Below are 26759 nucleotides of genomic sequence, written 5' to 3'. Positions count from 1 at the left end.
GGTCAAACTGTGGTTTGCTTATTTTACTACAATTTATTATTTTTATCCTCAAATTGCCAAAGCCCTATCCATAGACTGGATTTTGTCAATAGTTATATTGTATCCAATGACATTGGACACGCGCCAGAGAGGTTTGTATGATGTTGTTGTAGTGTCGGTGTGAGTGGAGTTGTATATGTATTTTTTTTTTTTATGGTTTCTGAGTTTTGCTTTCATTCATTATACTTTTGATTTAGACCAATTTCTTTTCATGTAAAATGTATATTTTGAGTATTTTGAGCGTGTAATATCTTCAAGAAAATAAGGAATGTCCACACGGGAGGAATGCAGCTTTGCGCTTCGCTTTTTTTTACTGAATTAGCTGGAACCATCACACAGACATCAGACGACTCCTTCTCTTTGTTTTTCTCTGCCAACTGAACTTGACTTATACAACACATATACGCCACCTACAGGGCTCTCTAGAATTACCACTATACCACAGAGCGACAGTTATATGTATTTTGATGACATGATTTATTATTATTTCCTGTGAAGCAATGTTTTTTTTGTTGTTGTACATAGACACATTAAAATGAGCATGAATGTCAGCTAACGTGTGGTGTGTCACTGCGATCCACAGATAACAGAAACACCTCGTTACACGTTGCTTCCTAGCCTGTGTAACCCTTGCGGCTGTGTAACCCTTACATTGAACAACACAATCATAAACTTTGATAGTAGATCGACTTTAAAAAATAATGGTGATTAGCGGTAGCGATAGTACAGTAAGTCAGCATTGATGAAACCCTTAATTGCAGTTGTAGAGGCTTTTGATCCTTCTAACGTCCCAGTCGGACATGGCCCATCTCTGGCCAATATAAGCATTGCTGTCTTCAATGGGAGTGATGGTGTCTTTGCCATTGCTGGAGAAAGCTCCTCTGTCATAGTGCATGATGGAGGAGTAGTCGTACGGAGTGTTGAGGTTGTTGGTGTCTTGCTTTGCGAAGTTGTTCTCCATCCCGCTCATGATGTTTTCCCAGTTGATCCTGACGTAGTCGTCGCGGTCGCTCCGGGTCTGCTCGTGCTGGAAGCCCAGAGCGTGGAGGAGCTCGTGCTGGATGATCCCGGAATAGAGGCAGCCCATCTTGTTCAGAGAGAGCACCTGTTCGCCTCCAGTTCTGCCCAGGTAGGAGAAACATCCGTCTTTGTTCTCCACAGAAATGTAGTCAGACTGGCTGCAACGGCGAACGAAACGAATGCATGTTTCTTTTTGCTCAAAGTCCTTCATAGCGTCTTCGATTAAGTCCCTCTCGTGAGCGTTGAAATCGCTGCTAATAGTGTAAGGGACGGTCACCAAGCCATCGGAACCTTTAGTCCACCAGCAGGACTCGTGAAAACACTTCATGGCATTTCTGGTATTCGGAATGATCAGATCTCCCTCTAACAGGGTCTGATTGCTGTGCCTGTTTGTGGTGAGAATCCTGGTGGTCATGCCCACAGTGTCGTTCCCTTCCTCTTCGATGTCCTCTTCGCCTGCATCCTCAGTGGTGGGATGTGCCTGGGAGAGACCCAGGAGGAGCAACAGCAGCAAGCTGAAAGAGGGAGTCATCTTCGGAGTAGTCGTGCTGCTCGAGTGGTTTCAGTGGACAACTGGTGTGGAGAGGCTCCTTGCAGCTCGATGCTGGACTCACTTCATTCCAGGCTTTTTATACTGTCCCACACCGGTGTGTCTGCAGGAGGATTATGGGTTGTGGTCCCCACTGTTAGGCCTAAATACACCTATTAAGGGAGGTCCTCTGAGACCAACCCGCTACGCTAACATAGAATGTAAATAGGTGGATGAACACAGTTAATCTAGGCGTGTTAAATATTTTCATTAGACACACCTGAATAGCTTTGCTGGAATTTGAAAAAATATATAATAGTAAGTGTAAAGTATGATAGTAAGGTCAACATGTTTAGCAGTCACAAGTCTCAAACTTCAACCTCATTAATTTGTCAGAAAAACAATTACAAAGAATCTGCATTTTGGTAACAAAATGATCATTATATCCTAATAATTATGAACTACTGTGTAGAGTGTCTCTATGGGCCACCTATGACAACCACCAGTTGCAGCAGTCAAAGAACTGTTGTTGATAATTTGTGTTTGATTGCATTCAATTCCCCTCACCTTAACCTTAGTGATGGTCAGTAGCCACAATGAATATTTTAAAACGTGGAAATCTATGTATCAATAACAAAACACATTTAATATTCATGATTAAGAAACAATTTTTGTGGAGCTTCGGAATTTAAAGGAAGTTAGCCTGAAGCTTTGAGTCCATGCCTGCAAGTTTATTGATTTTCTCCTGTCTTTTACAAACGATACACCTATAGATACAGTAGTGACTTTTTAACATAAATACACATGTTAAGCTCAAATCTAACTGTAGAAGAAAACATGATTTAATGTATTTTGAAAAAAACACGTTGTTTCTTTTCTTTGCCTAATGCATCAACTACATTAAGCAGAAAAAGACCTTAAAGCAACAAGAGTTGAGCTGACAGGCTAAACTCTCAATTTACTGGTTGAACCTCCTCTGTCTTTGAGAGGAGCCAGAGTTGACCGAGGTGACACGCAGGACACGCCCTGCAAAGGATCATCTTCCCAGAGGACCTGGACCAGGCGTCTCCATCACTCTACTTGATATGCATGACATCACAAACCGTAACAAGCATCTGTCCATCTATCCTGCTGAAGATGCTACTTGCACTCCTCACATTGTACAGTGGTACCTAGATATTCAGATACACTTTTGTTTTTTTGTTTTTTTTAAATCCCATGACGATAATAAATTTGATTATCTACTAAACTTGCTGCATCTAAAAATCATCTTCTCTGCATGTGTATGCTGTTGACTGAATGTGTCAACTGCCAACATGTCATTTTCTCTTTCTGTGTGTTTCCCCTGGTAACTTGACTCCACTGACAAGAAATGTGCACTCACCACTATTTCTACTTGCATCCACCACATGAGTTAAATTTGACAGCAGTCACCTGTCTTTCTTTAATCATTTTGCAATGGCATACAGCCAATATTGCACGTTTTGATACGTGATCCCCTTAAAGATAACACGTTTGCCTTTAGAAGGTGTTTTTTCTGGGGGATTTTATGACTGATCTATTATCCTTCCACTTGTTGTTTAACAGTTCAATTCACTAATCACTCATCTTTAACCCTTTAATGCATGAAAACGCTGCGACTCGAAGGCTCGCTCAAAAATATTGATTTGCTTGATTTTTATGTTTTTGATAAAAGAAAAACTGTATAAAAAAAAAAACTTACGGATCATCATAATTTTCCCTCGAGTACTCTATCTCAAACATATAATCGATTTCCAACTAGTCAGTACGTATCTCTCAATGTACATTGCACATTTTCACTTGCAAAACAATGACACAGAATGTAGTGGCGCGGCATTAACCACAGGGTGGCGCTGCTTGCTCTACGATTTGCACAATTCTTCACGGTCCCTGGCGTCCACAACCCACTCCAAGCAAAACGTAATGAAATTGAAATCGGTTTATATCATGAATGAAGCGACTCTCTCCTGTCTGGTTAAAAACAGAACGCGAGCTCAGCAACGACAATGGATCGACGTTTACCAAAAGTGCTCGGCATTTAAATCATTGACAGGACTCCATTATAATTACATCGACTTATATAGTGATATATATATATAGTTATATAGCCTGTTTAAAACACACACACACACACACACACACACACACACACACACACACACACACACACACACACACACAAACAACAACAACAACAACAACAACAACAACAACAACAACACAATCAAACAAAACAAACAACTGTACAGGCCCCCAACATGTTAGTTGAGTACAATAGACTTTACCTATCTACCACTCCTCATTAACCACGTGCAAAATCATAACATAGAGGAAAATAAATCAAAAGCCAAAGTTCGCAACAAATTTGGAAAACCAAAATAAAAGAAAAACAATAAAAAAAAAATAAATAAAAGCACCTGCTTTTGGAGGAAGAGTTTGGGGGAGGGGGGGGGGGTTGCCTGATAATAGCCGGTGCTCCGTTCAGGACCATATGGCTCCATCGGACCTCCCTCATCAAAGCAATGCATCACAGATGAGACGCGCTGCTGGGTGACTTGTGGAGCGTGAGAGAAGCTGTATTATGAGCAGCTCCTTCATGACGGCCAACTGACGCGCTCCGATCGGTCCCGTCTGTAGGCTCTGCTGCTGTCGGGTTTACCAGCTCTGCTGCTGCTGCTGCTGCTGCTGGTGGTGCTGCTGCTGATGCTGCTGCTGGTGCTGATGTCGCCGGAAGCTGCTCGGCAGCGCAGCCCGCAGCCTACAGTGGATGTGAGGATGGAACCGCGGGGACAGCGGGTCTGACTCGAGCGACCGGATCGGACTAAGAAAACGCGCGCGGGTGCATCTACTTGACCCGGCTCCTCAACTGTAAGACAGAAGACGCTTGAACCCCCTCTTTCTTTCTTTTTTTCTTTCTTTTTTTTTTTTTATAATGGGATTTCATCACCAAGCGCCTCATTAAGGTGCGTTCCACCAACTTACCCGCGAGGATGCTTTCCCGCGTGTTGCGTTCGCGAACCGACAGGATTTAAACCCCCCCCGCCCCAAAGTTTTGCGGCGCTCTCTTCTTGGGACGCTTGGGGATGAGACACGCGCACGACTCGACCGACGGGGCTCGTTTCACGCACGGCGGATGGTGTCGATGTGGCTACGGCGGCCGACCGCGAGTCTAACCCGGAGCCCGCGGTTGCCGGCGCGGTCCCGAGGAGAATCGAGCCCATAAAAGTTTGCGGACGAGCAGAAGGATGAGGGCACCGCGCCGCGAGCGGGTTCCCCGCGGAGGCGGAGATGAGTGACTGCTGCTGTTCACACCACACATGGTTTTAACGCACAAACATCCTCCGTGGATTTATTTGAGGCTGGAGGAGGAGGAGGATGCGTCTCCAAGCTGCGGATTCCCGATCGGCGCGGACGGGAGAGCGCCGGATAGCCGTCCCTCTCTGGGACCACAGGTGTTCCTGGTAAACAGGTACAGAGTTGGCGGGTCATTTTGGTTGGCATGACGCAGACTTAAAAGTGATTTTTTTTTTTTTTTTTGAAAAGGAGACTTTCACTGTGTTAAAAGCTCACACATTATGTGCTGACATCGTTTTAACTCTCAGAACGATAAGTTTGGCGAACTTACTGTTATTTTTACTTTAATCCATTGCTATTTCCATTTTCTTTAAATTTATTTTTGATTTGATTTATTTTGAACAGAAACATCAGAAACAAAAACTCAACCTTCATAACAAACAAACAAAAAAAGAAAACAAGGAAATCATGTGGCAGACTGAAACAACTCAGGCTGAAGCTAACCAGCTTATAGATGCCCTCAGCTATAATTACATTTATCTAATGAAATTTGTAATTTTTTTTCAATCTTACAATAGACTTTCACGATGACTTGAATCTTATTACATTTGCTACCTTAAAAAAACACACATTTCTAAGACATGATCTTAATCAATCTTTATTTCTTTTCATTTTTAGTGACCTCAAATTCCACAATGCTGAGCTGTGGGTAGAGCGCTGTCCCCAGGACGGAACTGACCTGTGTCTACCTCCTTGTACATCCTCTCCTCTCCATCACCTTGGTCACCTGGTCTTCCCCTGATCTTCAACCCCCACCCTCTTCGTAACCCCTGAACCCTTCCCCCGCCCCTTCAACTCTCTCAGGCTCACTCCTCTCGTTACTCCTCACCCCCACACTCGCGTGACCCGCCTGCTGTCCCAAACTCCCTCCCTCGTTCTACCCACCATATCCTCCCCCTAACCTCTGCAGCACACATGCAGGCCAAGAAGCGGTACCTGCTTGTGTCTGTGGCGGCCGGTCTTATTTTCCTTGTCTACCTGTGGGCTCTGCAAGTCGGGGAATTTGCACAGCAGCAGCAGCAACAGCAAAAGCCGTACCAGTACCAACAGTACCCACAGTATCCTCATTACCCTCAGTTCCACCAGCACGAGTACCAGTTATACCACCACAGCCAGGGAGTGTACCAGCATCTGCCCCTGCCTCAAAGAAGACCACCTAGACCTTCAAGGCACTGGGCTGAGCCCACCCAACCGCTGGAGCCATACCTGGAGGGAGGAGAGCAAGAGGTGAGTGGTAGATAGACACAATCTCTACTGTTAACCATAGTTGCATTGTATTTAGTTACATTTACTTACCTTACCTTGATTAAATTACACTAGAATAGTTTAAAATCCCTGTTCTTTTACTTAAATTGATTTGTTAGGAAGAAACTATGCTCTTATGCGGCAGGATTGGGCTACAGTGAGTTTATTACTTTTTGTTTTAGCCATTTGTTACTCTACCTGTTTTTTTCCCCTGCAAGTGCCAGATAGAGAGAGAGAGAGAGAGAGAAAGACAGAGAGAAACTTCTGCCAAGTCCCTGCTGAATTACCTGAATTTGCCTGTGCATTATTCCAATTTATTGAGTATTGATTTATTGTTGTTTATGTTATAATTATTTCATAATTTCATTGGCTGATAGGCAGATTTATCTCTAGACTACTGAGTTGTATTTTTGCCAGTCTGATGAACTGAATGACTTCAAATGAATCTGATATCATTCAACAGTTTCTCAATACTTGAGTAGTTTTTTTTTTTTTATCACCAATAACTTTGTACTTTTACACAACTAACTACAACTTACTTCTACTTTAGTAACATTATTTTCAAGTAACTATTTTGAGTACATTTCCAAGTACAATTTTTGACTATTCTTCCCACCTATATAACTGATAACTTCCATAACTGTGAGTTATGGAAGTTGCCCAAACTCTTAGAGCAGGAGTTTTTTTTTTGTAACTGTAAGAGTTTATAAATGTCATGGCTCCTTATTTGTTTACCATTGTTTAGTCTAGTACCCATATCATAGCCAATGTCAAAAACATACATCAGTCACCAACACAAATTATTAGATATATACAACTTGAATTTCCACCCTTCATCAATTTTTTCTAATTTCAATCATTTTGGGATTATTTGTAGACAATCAAACTTTTCTTGTTGAAAAAAAAAAGTTGATGTGGAAATGCTGAACTTGAGAGGTTGCCGTTTTTGTGGGTCATAGGGCACGTTAATGTACATGGCTGGCCATTTTGCTGTTGCAGGCCTCAAGTATTACATACAGTCAAGTAAAAGTATCAAGAAAAAAATATATCGAACAAAACTGCTCAACTAGCCTTTGCTATAGGAATGAAAAAAAAAAGAACAGAAGTGAAATTATAAATAATAAATAATACAGAAGTTATCACCTCAGTAATTGTGGCAGCAATTATATGTTTTCCTTTGTGTATCCTTTCCACAAAAATAAAAAATGCAGTAGTTGTTTTCCAAGAAACCACCATCGCATTAACTGTTTTGTTTGCTACATTTGATGTGTCCTATTTCCTTGGCGATTGTTAAATTTGTTGCTACCAATCTCTTTGTTTTGTTTGTATCTCGAGTGTTCTGATTCCGTTTCTCTCTAATATTTAAAGACTGACTTTACCTCGCTCCCAATGTGAACTCATCTGGGCAGTGCCCTTTTTTCTTGTTTTGAATTTATTCCCAATTACAGCTCTCTGACAAATCACACTGGCTCTCCCTGACCAAAATGGTCAAAGAGTAACAATGCTCTTCCGAAGGAATATATGCTTTAATCTAAAAAGTATTGCTGCTCTAATCTGCTGTCAGTCTATTACTATTGCCGTCATGTACTGAAAGTGTGAAGACTTGGCGTGGGCCGTGCTCACCCTACTGTATCTCTCTCTGGCGGTTTTAGGCGGACAGCCCTCAGCAACTTCACCAGCACACCTCACCTCGGGAGCGGCGCTCGATCCGCGACAACATCTACAAGAACAGGCGGTGCCGCATGGAAACCTGCTTCGACTTTGCCCGCTGCCAGTCAGGCTTTGGGGTTTACGTCTACCCTCCCCAGCGAGGGGACGAGATCTCCGAGACCTACCAGAAGATTGTGTCCTCCATCGAGGAATCTCGCTTTCACACCAGGGACCCTTCGCAGGCCTGTCTGTTTGTCTTGGCCGTGGACACGCTGGACAGGGACCAACTCTCGGCCCAGTTTGTCCAGAATGTCCGGCTCCGAATCCAGAACCTGCCCACGTGGAACGACGGCAGGAACCACCTCATTTTCAACCTGTACTCGGGAACCTGGCCAGATTACACCGAGGATTTGGGCTTCGAGGTGGGTCAGGCCATGCTGGCCAGGGCGAGCGCAGACATGGTCAACTTCCGGCCGCGCTTCGACGTCTCCATCCCGCTGTTCTCCAAGGATCACCCGCTAAAAGGCGGCGGCACGGGCTACGTGACGCTCAACGACAGGCCGTCGTCCAGGAAGTATCTGGTTGTTTTCAAAGGGAAGCGATACCTCACCGGCATTGGCTCCGAGATGAGGAATGCTCTCTATCATATCCATAACGGGGAAGATATAATTCTGCTGACCACGTGCAAGCATGGCAAGGACTGGGAGCGACATAAGGACTCCCGCTGTGACAGGGACAACCAAGAGTATCTGAGGTAAGTCGAACCTTCCGGTTTCCTGATGCTTCTGGGTGTGCGGTTTTTGCCATTTGATGGAAAGCATTTGTGGTTCGAGGGATGGGAGTTGCCTTGATCTGAAAGTGGCTCGGCAGGGGTCGGTATCACACCCGCTCAATGGCTATCATTGGTCATGTTCAATACACTTTGATTTTTTTGTTGAAATGGCAAGACAACCCACCTTTCAAAGCACAATTAGCAGAATTGTGCCACCTTTGTGTCGCTTTGTGATTGCTCATTGCAAAGATGGTGTTATTGCTGGTGCACATCAGTTGTATTCAAGTGGTCTTTATGCATCCTATTGTAACAAAGCAGTTGATTGCTCCCACTGTGGCAGCAGAAGGGGAAAAAGCGCCTTGTCTTGGTTTGAATGAAGCCGGCTGTTCGTTTTCATGTGCATATACCTGCATATGTATATTTTTACGTTTGTCATTGGACTGGAGCCTCACTGTCGCTGGTTCTCCTGAGAGAAAAATAAAATCCAGAAATTCAAGGTGTGAATGTGGGCGCACGTGCCCGCGAAAGCAAATCCAAGAGGAAGAAAGATGGAAAGTTTTGTCAGCTCAGCAGTTGGTCATGAGAAAAGTCCTCAGAGTTGGGCAAAGGAGTTTACCTGTTTGAAATATTTCCCACAGGCGCTAACGGAGGGATGCTGTTGCACGTGGTGTGAAGTAACAACGGCGCTCGCCGACAGATCTTTTCCTGGATATGCCGTCCCGAGAGTCACCTGTTGCATGTTTTAGGCTTAAGACCAGAAGAGAAGCACCAGCCACGGAATCGATGCGGCATAAGCGATGAGGAAGCGGCTCAGAAACTTTAGACTGTTAGAGATCTGGCTTCTTCTTCCTGGCAGATGGCGCTAGATGCAGACAAGAAACAAATGGGTCAGATGACAGTTAGGAATAAACATTTTAGAAAACCTAAACAATCCTGATGAAATCGTGCAAGATAATGTAAAGGTCTAGAAAATGAACCTGTTTTACGGTTTTTCCTCAGTCGGAGCTAAAAGTTGGAATTCGACAGTAATACATAGGTCCAACCTACAAATATCAATACATTCACAATGGCCAGAAGGAGAAATCTATTTTTCTCCGATTTTTTTTACTTATTGTGAAAGTGGTGTGTCGGCTCTTTGCTAAACTTGATGAGAATTTCCAAACACTGTACATACAAGATCTGATACTTTGGCTTAAGTCTTGTAGTTTTGGATACAAAATCCCCACTTTATTTATTCATTTAGTTATTTTTTGGTCAAATGCGGGTGTCATGGCATAAATGGCACCCAACATCTTTCCTTGTAGTGACAGAACGCGGGTTATTTTTGGATGCTCAAGGACAGTAATCACCGCTGCATAATTGTAGTGCTGTTTGCTCCACAGGCTCATACGACGTATAATCAACTCTTTGCTCCCCTGCTGAAAGTATGTGACATTGCACACATACAAAATGCAACACAGACACAAACACAGGTTTCTATTCCCTTATGTGCACTTTCCGGTTTAATGACAATATTAGCTGTTAATTAACTTCTGTCGGTGATAAGTACACGAGGCATTACCAACAAATGTGCGGATTATGTTTGTTTAGCTCTTGTACACAATGTTAATTTCAACTTCAACTCGTCCACATGCCACTTTGCACTGCTATAAAGTGCATGGCCTGGCAATTAGACCATTATGATGAGAGCTGAAGCACGCCAGTGACAAGTCACCCAGACATCATCTTGTCCAGATCTGTTCCAAACATTTTTAGCAGTTTAGCAGAAAGCTAAATTAGAGTGTTTATGTTGGAGGCTTTAAATATGTTGTCTTCTCTGGTTCTTAACAGTTTTTGGGGCAAATGAAATGCGCGAGTCCATAAAGTAAAAGCAAAGATTTAAAAATGAATGTCATGGGAATCTTAAATGTGTCACAGTGCTCCTAAAACGCCATATCTCAAACAAACAACACTGAATGGGCCATTAGATCCCAACTTCTCTTCTTGTTAATATTTAAATACCGTAATACATTATTCATGAAGCATCAAATGTACGATATCGTGTGTCATCCAGATGTCAGTGTGGTATTAGCATAAAGCTGAACCAGATTTTAGACCTGCACAGATATACAGTTTTACTTTCTTGCATCTTGCATTTAGATGGAAGTTGATTGAATGGTGAACATGTTAGAAGGGCTCTATTGTGGCCATTTCCAGGCGTAATAAATTAATGTTGGTGCTCTACTTCCAGTGTTGTTGGGATTACTCCATAAAAGTAATCCAACTACTGATTACTCCTTAAAGAAGTCATCAAATTACTTCTTGAACTACTTTGTTTCATAAGTAATCCGTTACTAATTACTTTAATTTAAAAAAAAAAATAAGATAAAGTAACAGTTGAGAACATTTTGTTCCCTGCACACGATGTACCGCGAACCATGGTTGCTTTTCTAAATTTTTAGCTTGCAAAGTATTTCAGAAAAGTAATGGAATCATTTCTTCATAAAGTAATTACGATATAATTACCATTTTTGCCAGAGTAATCCCGGTACATTACTACGTTACTAAAAAAAAAAGTAGTTTAATGACAGTAGCGGATTACTTAGTAATAGATTACTCGCCAACACCGTCTACTTCCAACAATAAAAAAAAATGGTTTGGTAAAAAAAACAACAACCAACTCCTAGTTGGAGCTGTACAGGCCTCACAAGAACAAGCAAGCCTTTCCCTCACTCAGCCTGGAGAGGTTGGTTCTGTCTCTCTTCCCCTCCTCCTCTACCTGCTCCACCCGTGGCTCCCCTGGTGGATCAGCTCACTCCCTTGCGATGGACCAGCAGCTCACTGCTTGTGCAAGCAGGGGGCCGGGGGCAGATGGCTACAAGCTCTCTTGTGTGTCAGTGATGCCTCAACCTCAAGTCTGCAGAGGCGTTACTATGATAATCTGCTCAACTTGTGATGTAAAGAGCCCACCAGAATCCGAACGGCTTGTTTCAGAGGAGTAACACTGTTGTAGCCAGCCCACCTAGAAACGCATGGGTAATTTTCCCACTTGATGTGTTCGTTGGCATGCCAGTAACACAAAAGACTCGTTAAAGAAAGTCTTCTTCTTTAATAATTTGGCCCATTTAAAGCAGGCCTCAGGTTCAGACTGACACTTAGTTCAATATTATCCGTCAGAGCAGAGGACCGCCCTGCCGAAAAGTTCCTAGAGACACCTTTAGTGCGTTACAAATGAAAGTTGATTGATTGGTATTAATGAATGAGTATTGTTATATGTAAAAATGATCAGAACATTGGTATACACAACAGTGAAAAAATATCAAATCAGAGCCACAGTAAAAAGAACGCTATTAAAGTTAGCAAAGTGACTTGTGCTGCAGTGCTGAGCTCCCCGGTTTTGTAGCGCCAGTGAAGTAATTTGTCAGTTTATGGTTGGCTTTATTTAGAAAACAATTTGCAAAGTACATCAGGGACATAGACTGTCTGATGGTTCTGAACTCACAGACGGAGTTCTGTCCGGTGTCGCAAACCAGGCAAAGTCTAAAAAATAAATAAATACATAAAAAAAAAAAAAAAAATCCCCCCGTAAAACAACGGCGCCCCCTGGATCTGAAGCTCGTGGCTGCCTCCAAGGGAAAACCTTCTGCCCTCTCATCTGTTCGCCGCCACCGCTGCCGTTCCCGCCCGGGTGTTTTATGCATGTTACGGCACACTGATTCAGACATCACCCGGCGCAGTCAAGGAGGGGGATCCAGTTCGGCAAAGCTCCCTGATGGGAGCAAGAAACTGACGAGGATCTCGACGCCTCGGGCGGTCGATAATTGCCCTCCGATTGAATTAAGCTGTGAATGAAGGGGGTAGATAGAGATCTCACCTCCCGCCGAGCAACGCTGGGATTGAACTCCGGCTTGCCTCACTGTACCTAACAGATAACAGCTGGCTTCACAAATTAGAGCCACGACGTCTCGAGTGTCTCAAGTGCCTCCCAAAAGAACGCTTGATATCAGAGGCTGAGGGCTCAATTTACTGAACAGCAGACGCAGACTCTTAATTCCCTCTCACGTTGTTCATTATAGCTTCAATGAAAACCCCAGAACGAGGGAGGAAGAGTGCACTGGATGGTGTAATGTGATAGGCGGGGTCATGCAGACTGTGTAGCGCCATCCGTAAACTGCGTTTCTTTGCAGTAGGGATCGTTCGGACAGGCCGGATCCGGTTGATCTTCATCATAATACACAATGTGCTGGATTTTACTGTGAAAAGTCAACACGATGCGTCAGCTCCAACACTGTTCAGTTCGACCGTCAAACAACAAAGCAGATTTCACTGTAAATCTGAAACTATGACGGACAAAATGCATGTATACCTTTAAATACCTGCATTTTGTATGATACTAGTTGGCCATTGAAAATCCCGGTAATTTTAGGCGGGCTGTCAATTATGACCTGCTAATTAGCCGATCTAATTTCAGGTCATCAAAACACATTTCACAAGTCACAAACTCTCGACACTAATATTTCAAGGTTGGCAGGATTCTGAATTGGTGATTTGATTCCTGAATTTTCCACCTTCAGAATTTCCACAGGCAAACAGGTCGGTGGAACCTACAAAATTCAAACTTGTCTCTTTTGAACTGTATTAGCTTGCGCACCAAGTGGGAAGAAATTTTTTTTTTAGGAAAGTTATGCTTCTTTACAGGTTAAATAAGTCAGTGTTGAGTTTGAGTTTATAACGTTTACTTGAAACTGATGGTTTTTCTTTGAGCTTAGATGATTTATTTTGTATTCCGCCTTCGTTTGAGAAAGTTGATGAAGCAGCTTTTCCAAGTTTTGACAGAGTTGTGGTAACACAGGAAAAACTTTTTTTTTTTTTTTTTTTTTTTAACATATCTACAGTAAGATCTCTGTCACAAAATGTTTTATCCTCTTGGCCACCGAGCTACAGATCAACGTCATCACACAACCACAACTCAATTAAAACTCCAAAGTCATTCAAAACGCAGAACTGGAGTGATCCGCTGCTGATTGGCTGTCAATTTGTGGCCGGGAGTGCTGACAGCTTTTCCAATGCTGGCGGGCGCCGCTTGACAGGCCTCAACGAGGCGACCAGGGAGGGAAGGGCGAGCGCGGCTCCGCGTCCCGGGCGCCATTCTCCCTCGCAACACAGACACACAATGGACCTGTCGGATTTTAAAGCGCAAAAGCCCCGGCAAGAGCGTGTAAGCGTAATTGCAGCCTTGCGGCGTAGAAATAGGCCGCGGCGCTGAAAGCGCCACTTGCGGCGGCGCTCGTCGCCGCCCGAAACGGACCTGCGTCGTGTCGGCGAGAGATCGTAATGGACGTGCGTTCGCCCCTCGGACGTGAAAGCGCACCCGTCAATGGAAGTGTCATCGGGTTGCGGCAGCGGCGGGCGGGGGGAGTAAACACGCAGTTTGATGGAGTGAAAAAAAAAACACCAAACACTCAGGCTGAAGCGCGGATGTGACAGCAGTGGCTCGGCAGCTACGCGACTTCAATATGCATGACTGGCGGGAAGAGGTTCCGACGGCGCTAATTAAAGTGTCCGTTACGGTCGTGGGGGGGCGTCTGGCGCTAGGTTTGGTGTCAGCGACCTCTTTCGGAGTTCTTTTTCTCGTAGTTTGCCGTGTTTTTTTTTTTTTTTTTTTCTACCTTCAAGGCCTTGTTGTTAGCCGTCCCATTACAGCGCAACAAAGGCGACCCGTCCCCCGGTTCTTCCCTGTTCCTGCCTGCTTATCGCTCCCCCTCCTATCTGCCGCCTCTCCGCGCCTCCCCCTACTCCTTGTTGTCCACCTCGTCCTCCTCGCATGCTCTCTCCATCTTCTCCTTATCAGCGCGCGCCTCCTCTCTCTTCGCTCCTCTTCGTCTCGCCCTCCCCTCCCCCTCTCCCCCTCTGCCAGCTTAACCGCCCAACGCTGAGGGCTTACCTGCCGTCTCTGTTGGTCGCAAATGTGGGACGCCACCAGGAATAATGGCAGGATTTGCTTGTTGTGGAAAGAGGGAGCGTGTGGGTTTTCCGTGAGAGATTTTCATAAAACGTGAGTCACATTTATGGAACGTCGTTAAAATCATAGTGTAGCGTTTTGCTGATTTTGGTCGTTGTTGTTATTAAGTGTAGTCTTATGGGTAGGTACGTTTCTATGGATGTATTATGACAGGGATGTCCAACTGAAATACACAATGGGGCCAAAATGTCAAACTTGGACAAAGTCTCAGGCCAACCTTGCTATATCTGGAGGAAGATTTCTTTTCAACACATATTTTTTTCAATACGTATTGAAAAAAAAAAAATCTTCCTCCAGATACAGCAGTGAACCTTTTAAATGGACCCAGACAAGTTTTGTTTCAACCTGAATATGGAGCAAGCAAAGCTTAACACTATACAATAAATAACGTCATATTGCACACATGCAAAATCGAATTTAAAATAAAAAAGAAAATAAAAAAGAAAGCAATATAGCAATAGGTTAATTCGCCAAAATGATGGACTGTCCCTTTATAATCATGGACACTGACTGACCATCTGTACACTCTAAAGGAGGCTTTGCTAACAAAATGTGTTCTCTCTGAGTGAAAGCTTTAAAGAAATAAAACTTGCAATTTGTTCCAAAAAAATAATTAAAGTAATACCAGCAAATATTATCGTACATTCATTTTATTACCGAAGATTATTTCGCTCTATTTTAATCATGGCCATTAAAATTAAGTTTTTTTTTCTTCCCGATGATGTCATTATTCTCGCGATATGATCCAAAGTTTCCATGGGACAGTTAGGGTCCGGCAGGCTTCTCAACCTGCGGACTGCAGCAGCCTAAACCTCATCAATACATCGAAGGTTTCCACACAGGCTGGTTGAGGGTGAAAGGAAGCTCTATTGATCAGGTTCGACTTCACCGCAGCGGCTGAATAGAGGTTAATGGCCTTTCTTGGCATGTGAAAGCCAGACATGGATTGGCATTTAGAGCAACAAGGCTTTCCACTCCATTAATTTTAGCTGCCCCAATGTCAGTCTTAAGGTTGAAAAAGAAGCTAGTGTAGCGGAAAAATAAAGACGTCCCAGTGTGTGTGTGTGTGTGTGTGTGTGTGCGTGCACGTGTGTAGGGGAGATTTCTTTCTCATACAAAAAAATCTATGTATGGACTTGTTTGTGTGTTTGAAACATATACATTGACAAAAAGCTTTATGCGCACTCTATTTTCAGACTTCAAAAGAAATAGCGATTAACTCATAAAAACGGATAAAAACCGCTTCACTTAGGACACATTTATTCTTTTAATGATTTCAGTGTTGTGTAAAAGAAGTGTTTTTATTTCACCACGAGAGGCATTGGCTGTATTTCCCCGGCATTTTGAGTTCTAGGAATAAATACAAAAGTGGAGGTAAATAAAAAGTTGTAGGATTCATATTTAGGCATAAGACCTTCATCATCATCATCATCGCCACCTCGAAGGATTGTCAGTTAATTAAGACCCTTTGAATACGTCAGAAAACTTGAAGCACAGCGTCACCCAAAGTGTTTTCCTTACCTTTGTATATTTCTAACTCTTTTTCTTCTAGTTTTCTCCTGTTCTAAACTGTCATTGGTTCAACTTTATCTTTTTTTTTTTTTTTTTTGCCATTTTGGCTAATCAAGTTACTATTTGAACTGTTTATAGGTGAAAAAAAAAACAGTAAAAAGTCTAGATGCTAGTGGGCGGAAAATTGGCGGAAAGCTATGCAGCAATACCTTAAGCGATTGCAATGCACATCTTTATGCAGATGACGCAATGTTATATTACATATTCTTTGCAGCTAGCCATGAAAAACTTAAAAGTTGCTTTTAAGTCTTTTAAAGGCCCATTTACAGTGTCTGTCTGGTTACTACTCGAAGTTCCCCAAGCTTAGACTGAACTGGGTAAAACTGCATTTTTCTATCATTTCCCTGTGTTTTTTTTTTTTTTTGAAAAGTGTTATTTTGTTTTTCCGTGCTTGTAAACTGGATGGTTTTGAAATGAGGGTAACCTCAATGTCAGAATTTCAACAAACAGCATCAAACTGAAGAGAACTCTTAATGATGATAATCTCATTGAAGGCTCAGTGCTACACCAGGAGCCTGTTCATTATGGTGTCACTGCAAGTGACGCCATTAAATTATGGGATGAAACCTTAAAAATTGAACTTCTGGAGGCGGTCGTTCATATCTCATTCTGGCTTTTCCGCACTTTGTTCCCGCACTAAAGTATTTCAAATGATTTTTCTCGGCCGACGGCCCGCATGCATTTGACAGCCATAACCACAGACACGTGCTGGAGGAACAATCTCTTTGTCTGGGGAAAACAAAATACCACAGTGTTTGTCTCCAGAAAGGATGTCATTTTTCTGCGGCTGTGTGAAGTGTCTCCAGCCTCCTCACAGAGTCCCTCACAAAAAAAAAAAAAAAACTGTGACAGGCAGAGATGGCAAAAGTACATATATTTTGTACTTAAAGTGATACGGACAACATTTACACCTTCCTGTCAGGGGGTTATTCGCTCACTCGTGCTCCACTATTCTCCACTAGTCTGCAAGTTGTGGTGCCTGCCAAGCTGGTGCAGTGGTTTATCCGTCACCTCACAGCAGGAGGCTTGAGTTCCAATTTTAATGAAGAGCATTTTGCATATTTTAAAGGAAAAACATACATGTTCTCTCTGGGCACTTTCCCCAAAAACAGGCAAATTAGCCTGATTGGCAACCCTCAATTTTCAATTGGAATTGTGAGTCCCTCTAAACTTATCCTGTGTGTAACCCATCTTCGGCACGGGGTACCTGGGATGAGTTCCATCCGCTCTGCGGGATAAGCGATAATAGAAATTGGATGAATGGTTGGAATAACATAGAGAACATCAGCTGGAGACATCAACCAAGGTCAAACGTGATGCCCTTGGCTTTTTGGTCCCTTTGTACGGACCCAAGTTTCAAGGCTAGCTCCCTTGTTGTATTATGTGTTGTTGCAGCGTTCAGCGTCATGAAAGTCGATGTTTGTGATGATGCAACTCGTTAGGTTCGAGGCCTGTGACAACACAGAGATAGTAAATGGTAAAAGGATTGCACTTATGTAGCACTTTCCAGCACCTTCATGGTACCCCAAAGCGCTTTACAATGGCCTCTCACTCACCCATTCACTCGCACACTCGTACACCAATGGGTGGCTGCTGCCTTGCGAGGCGCTGCCAGCGCCATTGGGACAAACCGCTCTACCTCCTGACCCACAGTCGTTGTCGCTATTAAAATGTAATAACAAGGTAACCCTGTGCCAATGGGGATCCTTATCTGTCTGTCAGTCAACTCGCCCCAATATAAATGCTATGACAATCTCATAATTATTTCATCTGAAAAAGATTGACTTTCTTTCTGCATATTTTTGAAAGTTCTGTCAACATTGTTTTTCTTCAAAAGGTTGCAAATAAAACTCTCAGGCAGAAGAAAAATACTTTTGCGAAACCCTACTCTGGTAAAAACAGAATGATTGATTCTATTTGGTAAAAGTAACAATAACTGACTTAACTGTTATGAAAAACGTCATTTCTCTACACACCTGACCTCGGATGAATGCTGTTAAACTTCAACCAATTTGGAACCAAAGAAAAATATCAGAGAAGGGTCATGGAAATAATTTCAAACATTTCTTGGCCATGACTGAGGAGTCTCTCCACTTCCTATGTAAAATGAAACACTGATGATTCCATTCAAATGAAATTTCTGCTACTACTATTACTACTACTACTACTAGTACTACTACTACTACTACTAGTAATAACACTTAATAAGTTAGCAAACATGTCTGTGTATTGTTCATATTCATGTTACAGAAAAAATGTAAATATCGAAGAAATAAAGGTATGTTGTGTTTGTAAAAGTCCAAAGTACTGTCAAAACTGAAGTGAAATCACAAAGTCTTTGCTGGTAGTTGTTATTTCTGGTTGGGAGTCTATCTGACCGAACGCGATTATTTCCCAGCCATTTCATTTCCCTCTTTCTGGCCCTAATTCCTCTGTCATCCTTTGACACCTCTCCTTCCTTCCCTCTCGCCCACTGCCCATTTGTTTTCCGTCTGACAATCCGTTGACGTGAAGTAAAAGCTTTCAGGTTGTTTCGGCGTGTTTGCCATCCATCTTCGCCAAGGGAGACGGAGAGGACAGATTAAAGGGGCGGCAAAATAGTGGAAGCGTCGCCTGGCGGCAGCGCGCATCCATCTGGAGCTCGGGGACGCGGGCCTTAGTTTCCGCGAGAGGAGGGGAGCGACGGGCGGGGGGTTATTAGCGGGGAACGAGGGGTTTGATCACTGGAGGGTCGGTGGGAAGCTCCGGATGAGATGCGGTTGCTTTTCTCGAATTGCGTCATTTGAAGGAGTCGAGCGACAACAACCTGTGCTCTTGTAGAGAGGAGACAATTACCTTGCATGCTTCATTCGTTTAAGCTGAGCACGCGTTCAGTGATTGTCACATCTGCCAAACTGGAGGAGGTCTGCCGCTGTGGCGGGGACAACAGGGGGTCAAGGTGGGGGCAGAGAGAAGGACCTGGTCATCGCTAAGGTCGGGTCAAGCTTGTCGCGGATCAATGTCAGCCAATGGGTCGTCCTTAGAACGGGGAGGTTAGAGGAACACACTGACGAAATGGCAGCTTCTTAAAGAAAACAGTGTTGATAAGAAGGAAGCTCATATGGTTCACTGGCAACCTGAATGGGAATGTGACTGTGGATGGTTATTTATTTCTCCCTATTTCTGTCTTTCTTGCTCTTGTTTGTCAGTTGTCTTTAGATTCACTTGACTCTTTCTTGGAATTAATGTATAGTTTATTTTTTTGCATTGTTTTTAGGGCTGTTACAGCGCAGTTTCCCAATTTGTTTCCCAAAAGCAATCTACCTATCTATCTATCTATCTATCTGTCTTTCTATCTATCTATCTATCTATTGACCCTGTGATGAATTGGTGACTTGAAACTGCCCCAACAAGGGCCGATAAAGACGTTTAAAATCAGTCTTGCAAGCTACAGTTGACCATTTCAATGAAAAACATCTATGTTACCAGTGTTGAACAGTGTGAATATTATCTGTTACGTTGTGGTTTTTTTTGCAGTCCTAATACATGCAAAATAATTTCAAAAGTCAATAGAATATTACTGCCTCATATAGATTTTTGCATCACACACACACACACACACACACACACACACACACGTATACACGCAAGCACACACGCACACCCACAAAAGATATGAGATCTGCTTGATTAAAAAACTGAGTGTGAGTATCTAAGCATCACAATGGGGTTTTAGTGGACCGCAGCAGGCAGCTGTTTCCTGTTAGTGCTGACAAACACGTGTGTATAAATATAAACAATACACACACACGCACACGCACACACACACACACACACACACACACACACACACCTTACGCCAGAGGGAGGCGACTGTTTAATAGTTTCAATATCGCCGCTATAAGCTCTTCTCGCTCCATAACTCCGTCAGCAGGGATTTACAGCTCATTGGTTCTCATTATGAAAATGTGATATTGCACTTGTAGCCCCCGCGGCTATTCTTGGCCTATGGACTTTTGCAGTGTCATGGTTTATAGACCAAAAGGAAAAAAACAAAACAAAAAAAAAACAAAACACAGCTGACAGCACTTTACGACCGCGAAGGTGGAGACACTCACTGGTGTTGCTCTGTTTTGGAGGGACAGGAGTTTATCCACATTATAGGGTGTAAAACTACAGCTATTAGTGATGATAGACGTCGGCGGTCATATATGGTATTGATGACAACTGAAATGCTTGTTGGATGGTACAGAGAGTTCTGCGACAGGGAAATCCTGCCAGACACTGCACGACACTAATGAAGAAACGCACTTTAGGTCAGTAAAAACGACAGAAAATGCACTTGTCTGTGTTTATAAGGATCTGTCTATTGTGTATTTTATTGAAGCATCTATTAGTGTTGTCAAAAATATCAATATTTTTTTTCCGATAAAAACGTCGACGAAACGAAACCTCCGTGGGACTTCAGCCCTTCAAAACTTCCGCGGTGGCTAGTATCGAAAATCCAATCGAAAATCAATACTTTCCCAAACATCGTATCGAAGTCTGAAATCCAGTATCGTGACAACATTAACAACTAAAAAAGTATCTACCGATGGAAACTAGCCTTCAGCTAACTCGGGCATATGTACTTGCGCAAGAAATGTCGATTAATATACTTTGTCCCTTTTTAAAAATAAACAAATTGAAAATTGAGATTGAAATTGAAAAATTTAATTTGAAAGTTTTGCATTTGGCATTACCAAAACCGCAGGCATTGGCAAATTTACAGTTAAAACACTTCAGAACGACCACATTTTCTCTTTGCCTTCTCGTTGAAACTCCTCCGCTAGTTGCGAAGGAAGTCGAGTGGCCGCTTGATTTCGCTGTCACGTTTCGAAGGCTCGAAAATTAATTTAAAGGTGAAAGCAAATTTAGAAGTGTAGGAAAAACTTCGCTCTTCGTGACAGTCTGGCAGCAGACAACGCAGCGCTCAGGGGAGAAAGTTGAATCAATTTAAGAACAGGTTTTTGGGTGAATTCATTAGATCGAACTCATAAAGTGACTCGTTTGAACTTTTTCAATTAAACTACTGTTGGGCATTTATTTTGCAGGACTCAAGATCTAATAGAATAATTGCAATAATTTATTTACTAGACATGATAGAAAGTGGGCTATTATACATGCATACATACATTTGAGTGCTGTGGGTCAGAAAAAATGTGGGTCCTCCACCAGTACGGAACTGCTGTTCTAAAGCAATGCGCTAATAGCTAATAACAGATCAGTGCTGAATCTAGTATGGTCATTATTCTTCAAAACGATACGATTGAAAAATGAGCCTTAACCCAATGACTCAAACGTATTCGACTGAAATGATTGCCCATAGAAATGCTTTGATGACGGGATAATGCGTTTCTCTCTTTATTTTATCGGTTATTAGTTCTGTATTGCATTTTCCCTTCCGTGTTGTCAACTTTGTCTTCCTCCTCAGTTTTAATTTGCCACTTTAGTGTCATCTTTCTCCTCCTCCTTCTCTTTTCAAGTTTCGCTCCTTCTTCCATCTCGGCGTGTTTCCCTCTCCCGCTCCTGCCTGGTATTGCTCATCCCACTTTGTCACAGTCGGAGGTCTCGCGTTGCTCTTGTGGCAGCTTGAAAGCGGGTCGTTCCAAGGTTGGAATCAGACCAAAACAACGTGATGGGATGATGACGTGTTCTGTGTGTGTGTGTGTGTATTTGGTGCTTGATGTGCTCAAACTGATGTGCAGAGAAACTTGAGGTGCCACAGGCAAAAACACATACACACAAACACACACACACACTGGAACATTTTTTTTTTGGGGGGGGCAGGTGAAAGCTGACTGGTCCCTTGTGTATCACCTGGAAGTCACCTTTTGCTAAATCCCTGCTTTTGTGTTCTCTTTAGCCTGTGTTATGTTTTCTTTATGAGAGGAAAATGGGGATTTGGGTCATTGCACTAGAAATATCATTTGTTCCAACAAAGAGTCACAAAGAACTTATATGTTTATTTTTTTGTCATTGCTATTGTTACACCATTTGAGCCATGTCTTAACTACAATGCTTGTAAATTGCTGCATTCAAAAAATGGGAGGATTTTCAATGGTTCAGCTGTTTTCTTATGATCTGAAATTTTAGCATAGGGTTAACCTTTGCGGGGCAGTTCTTAATTCTGCAAGACTTAGCAAAAGTGGAAATGACGCAAATTCAATACTGTGATAGAAATGTGTTTATTTTCCGCCATATAGTCATACAACAAAATCGTCCATTCAACGCTGAATGGCGTCACGTCCTACTTTGCCACGTGTGTAAGCAGCGCACGATATGTAAGGTCATCACGCTAGCTGGTAAATTTCCCTTTTTTTTTGTCCCCTTTGTCATATCAATAAAGTTATTATACCTGTGGTAACCACTGCTATTTAGAGAACAAGCTGAAGATGACTAGTTTTGGTTTTTTCATTCAGTAGTTCACGTGTAACATGGTCATTCATACAAAACAGTTGGTGTATTTATACCTCCATCTGTGCTCTGCCTCTGGAAACTATTGGCTCTTCCGCTTAAAGCGCAATTTAGTTTCCGTGTTTCAGTGTTAAATGTGAACCGTCAATCAATCCGTCACTGAATGCTAAATTATTCCATGTACGGGAGTTATTTTTGGAAAAGGAAAGCGTTGTTTGCTAGCTTCTCACGAGTGATGAGCATGTTTTTAGCTCTGATCTGTAATAATTCCAGGGTGCTGATATTTCACCTCAGTGACAGAACCGACGGAAATGCTAATTGAAAGCAAGCCATTGTTAATTAAGGGTGTTTCACTTGCGCTTCTCTTTTGATGGTGTGTGAAAATGTAAGGCATGGCAAAGTCTATTTTGGAGTCACGTATCTTCCGGTTCATGCCTTCTTCTTTAGGTATTTAAAAGTTTCTTTCTCAGTCTCACTCTACCTCTCCGCACACCATATGTTTAAGCCATTTCACATTTTAGTTTAAAAGGTTAATTTAAATATATTTAGAGATTTTGAAGAAGAAACAGCAACATCAAGTCGCTACACTTTACTGAGTTTGCCAGTGAGCTACGGTGGCCCGCTCATCAAAATATGGATACCTCGTTCACCTTTTCTTTGTTGGTTTATTTGAGGACGCAAACGTTGACCCTAAATACGAAACACGCTGACAGGTGGGCTGGATTGTCCACACCAGGCTTCCTTAGAAAAATTCCGGTGCAAGATTCCAGCCAACTCAGAGCAAGACCCTTAATCTATGTATATTCTTATGAGAACTGTTCTAAAGGTAGGAAAAACCAAATAGCTTTTACTGTACTGCAATTATACACCTTCATTCATGTATTTATGGGCAGTATATTACGCTACCCATATGAAAATCATGAATCAAGTCAAATATTACACACTGGACCTTTAAATTGGCAAATGATGTAATTAAAAAAAACATAACCTACAAACAATGGGAACATTTATGACAAACGTCTCTGTTTGTCTGCATTTGGATTTGTTGTGCAATCATGTATAGTTTGACGTTAACTGCACCGTAAAGGAAAATCACTCCTTTACGCTGGACATGATGTTGTGTTGTTGAACGCAACTGTTTCTTTTCCTGGTAATTGACTTGTGTTATTTGTTTTTTTTTTTAATGGAGCCTTATGCCGTTCCTGCCAACTGGTGCACGCTAACACATCGTGCACGCTCAACTACGCCGCTGCTGTTTGACGCCTCGTCGAGGGTTTTTCTTCGGCTATTTTTGTGGTGCTTGCCAAGTCGGAGTGTTCTCTGTCTCAAATTTTCATTTTCGTCCCCTGCCAGTGACGATCACGCAAAGTGAGCAAATTAAAAGGAGCGACTGTAAACGTTTTTTCCAGAGAGTCCTCGGAGTCGGAAGAGCAATGCTGCTCGAACGTGGCTGATCATAATGTTGTGATTACACACTCATCCGCAGGACTTACCATACTAATGGACCATTAAAATGTAATGGAAAGTTGCTGGGTAAAATTTTTTTCCAGCTGGAGCCATCTGTTGGCGGTGGCAAGTAAATAACCGTAAAAGATGATGACGAGTAAAGAGGACAGTGGAGACACACGGCCACAGATCCAGGCAGTGGTGAGCAGAGGAGGGGAGCGCTGATGCGTACACTGCATTTGTAATGAAATCTAGCGAGCAGCTGAGCGAGTGACATAAACAGGTCACGGATGTCACAATTGGATTTCAAAATGGTAAATTTCCATTAAAAATACACTAAACAGTTTAGAATAGGTTAAAAGCCCATCGTATCCAACACACATTGCCACTTGTTATTAAAAACTTCAGAAGTAGTTTGTTTTTCATGAAACCTGAAAATTAAAAATTTTCCAGTAATTTATAAGTTTAGGTCTGGGGAAAATAAACCGGCATAAATAAAATGTTGTTTTTATGGATTAGCTTGCGATTAGCTTGTGGTGAAACTGGAATGATTAGCACTAATGAATAATTTAATAATGACAATAAAATCTGATGCTTGATGCTTTGGTGCTTAGAAAATCAAAATAACATCCGCCGTGGGATAATGATGTAATATTACTGTGTATCAGCATCAGGAAGTTACTAGCGTAAAAACAACAACAACAACAACGAATAAAGTTTTACGTGTTTGCTAACATTTCAGCGCAAACTTGCAGAAGTGTCGGTGGCAAATCGTGCCTCTTACTTCACAAGTGTGAATCTTGACTTCTCTTGCCTTTCGGCAAGTCTCTGATGTGATGACAGCGCTCTTGTCTTTTTCGCCAGCTTCTGTTTTTAGTCATGACCTGCCTGCTACATGTGTGTGTGTGTGTGTGTGTGTGTGTGTGTGCGTGAGCGCGCGCGCGTGTGCGTGTGGGTGCGGGTGCTCGCACAAACTGTCACCACCCTCTCACCCAGCGCTCCCGTCCGTTATCTGTTGACAGCCCCCTTGTTGTTTTGTTTATTTCATGTCTCTGTGTGTTTGTTTCGTGTGCATATTCATGAGCACGCGCGCGCGCGCGCACACACACGCACACACACACACACACACACACACACACACACACACACACACACAAGCAAACATGTACACGACATGTTTCCCTCCCCTTTGAGTGGCACGCCGACTAAAAAGCGCAGCCACGGCGTTCGCGAGTGGTTTGCTGTTTGCTAGCGCTGACGGCAAATTTGCTAGCGACGCCCCGCGGCTCCTCCACACAGGCTGCCGTGTGGAGGAGGCGCGGAATAAGAAGGAGGTTTAATCGAAAGTCTAATCTCCATTCTTATTACTTTCCCCCTCCCCCCACTTCAGTGTTGGAGTGTGTGTGCGTGCGCGCGTGCCTGTGTGTCTCAAATGGGCTCTGACAGTTTGGGGGGGGGGTGTTAAATCTCTAACTCCTGTCACAGATGCACCCACACTTATTGGGCTCCGGTGCAACGCTTCATCTTCCACCACTTTTGCAGTATTAATGAGCAAATTGTAATCCTTTTGTTTCTTTCTTTCGATATTGATTAAAAGCCTTCACCAGGTGGGTCGTTTCATGTCATGTGATGAAAGACTGTTTTCTTTCATGGAGCTTGTGCAGCTCATGCAGTTGCTACAAGGTTATTGTACCCCCCTAATAAAAATAAAAAATAAAAAAATAAAAAAATAACTTCAACTTTTACCACAATCATATGAAACAGATGCCAGACATTTTACATGGGGAAAAAAAACACTGTGTAAAGATCTAAATTATGGAAGTTCATTTTATGAGGCATGGATATGCAAATATCACTACAGTGTTAAACAGAGCCAAACAGGTTTTTGGATCGTTTCTTACTGTTCATTGGTTCTTTTATATCTCACTTTACTGTGCAGAAGTGGTGTAAACCAGGAACCCGGTAACATTCATTACTCATACGTCACAAAAAGAGCAATATTCACCAATCACAAGGCTGAACTATTGGAAATATACTAACATTCACAAGGAGTGAAATTCATGTATATGTATGGTCTCATTTTGATCTGCACCAGGAATATTTCAAACTAAAAGAACAAATGATTCATTGGGAGCGAGGTGGGATATGATTTAAGGGGAAAGTTAAATTTAAAGTTGTGATAAATGAAACTGGAACAAGTTCAGAAAGCTTAATACACCCAATGGAAGTCAACATCAGTAAGTAGAAGCGGGATCAGATCCGTTTATTTTGTTTGTCTGTGGGGGGGGGGAGGATGCCCACCTGAACTTGATTACTTTTTCTTGGTTGTTATTTTACATGTTCGGAATAAAAAATTAAATCATGGGCGAGTTGCGAGTTTTTAAGTTTTTCAAGGGCTGCTAAAAAAAAAATTGAACTTTCCTCAAACTGCTTCCTCCCACTAGTCCAAGGCCAGGCTTGTGGTCTCAGCAGGTGCATCCCAGATCTTCATTTCACCAAGAACACTTCCCAGCTCCTCGAGGGAAACCCGAGCAGCTTACGGACCAGCTGGCGGTGCTCGGCCCGGAGCCACTCTGAACCACCTCAAACCCCCCTTAATTTAATTCTTGTAAACAAAATCCTCCTCTATGTGATTTACGAACAAACACCGGGATGATTCATTTATTATTTTTAAA

At 42.6% G+C, this 26759-nt stretch overlaps 2 protein-coding genes across 2 annotated transcripts in view; one reads left to right on the top strand and one right to left on the bottom strand.

Moving 5' to 3' along the window:
• Window positions 1-692: 692 nt before the first annotated feature.
• On the bottom strand, window positions 693-1667 carry LOC142896168 (high choriolytic enzyme 1-like). The gene has a single exon (XM_076037690.1). The coding sequence runs from the start codon at window positions 1589-1591 to the stop codon at window positions 791-793; it is 801 nt and encodes a 266-aa protein (XP_075893805.1). The 5' UTR covers window positions 1592-1667; the 3' UTR covers window positions 693-790.
• A 3051-nt stretch (window positions 1668-4718) lies between these two features.
• LOC142896069 (exostosin-1a) overlaps window positions 4719-26759 on the top strand; it is a 151465-nt gene continuing 129424 nt past the window's right edge. The window contains exons 1-3 of the mRNA XM_076037540.1: window positions 4719-5078; window positions 5582-6190; window positions 7861-8612. Of these exons, the coding sequence (XP_075893655.1) occupies window positions 5879-6190; window positions 7861-8612 (1064 nt within the window). The 5' untranslated portion in view covers window positions 4719-5078; window positions 5582-5878. The remainder of the gene's footprint in view (window positions 5079-5581; window positions 6191-7860; window positions 8613-26759) is intronic.

The sequence above is a fragment of the Nelusetta ayraudi genome, unplaced genomic scaffold (genome assembly GCF_046127955.1).
Source record: "Nelusetta ayraudi isolate G7.1 ecotype Tasmania unplaced genomic scaffold, CSIRO-AGI_Nayr_v1 ptg000052l, whole genome shotgun sequence".
In the NCBI taxonomy this organism is placed as follows: Eukaryota; Metazoa; Chordata; class Actinopteri; order Tetraodontiformes; family Monacanthidae; genus Nelusetta; species Nelusetta ayraudi.
Note: the sequence above shows the minus strand (reverse complement) of the source record. Positions and strands in the feature narration are given on the sequence as shown.

Coding starts and splice junctions, on each gene's coding strand:
- LOC142896168 (XM_076037690.1), bottom strand. CDS start 1,591: ATGACTCCCTCTTTCAGCTTGCTGCTGTTGCTCCTCCTGGGTCTCTCC.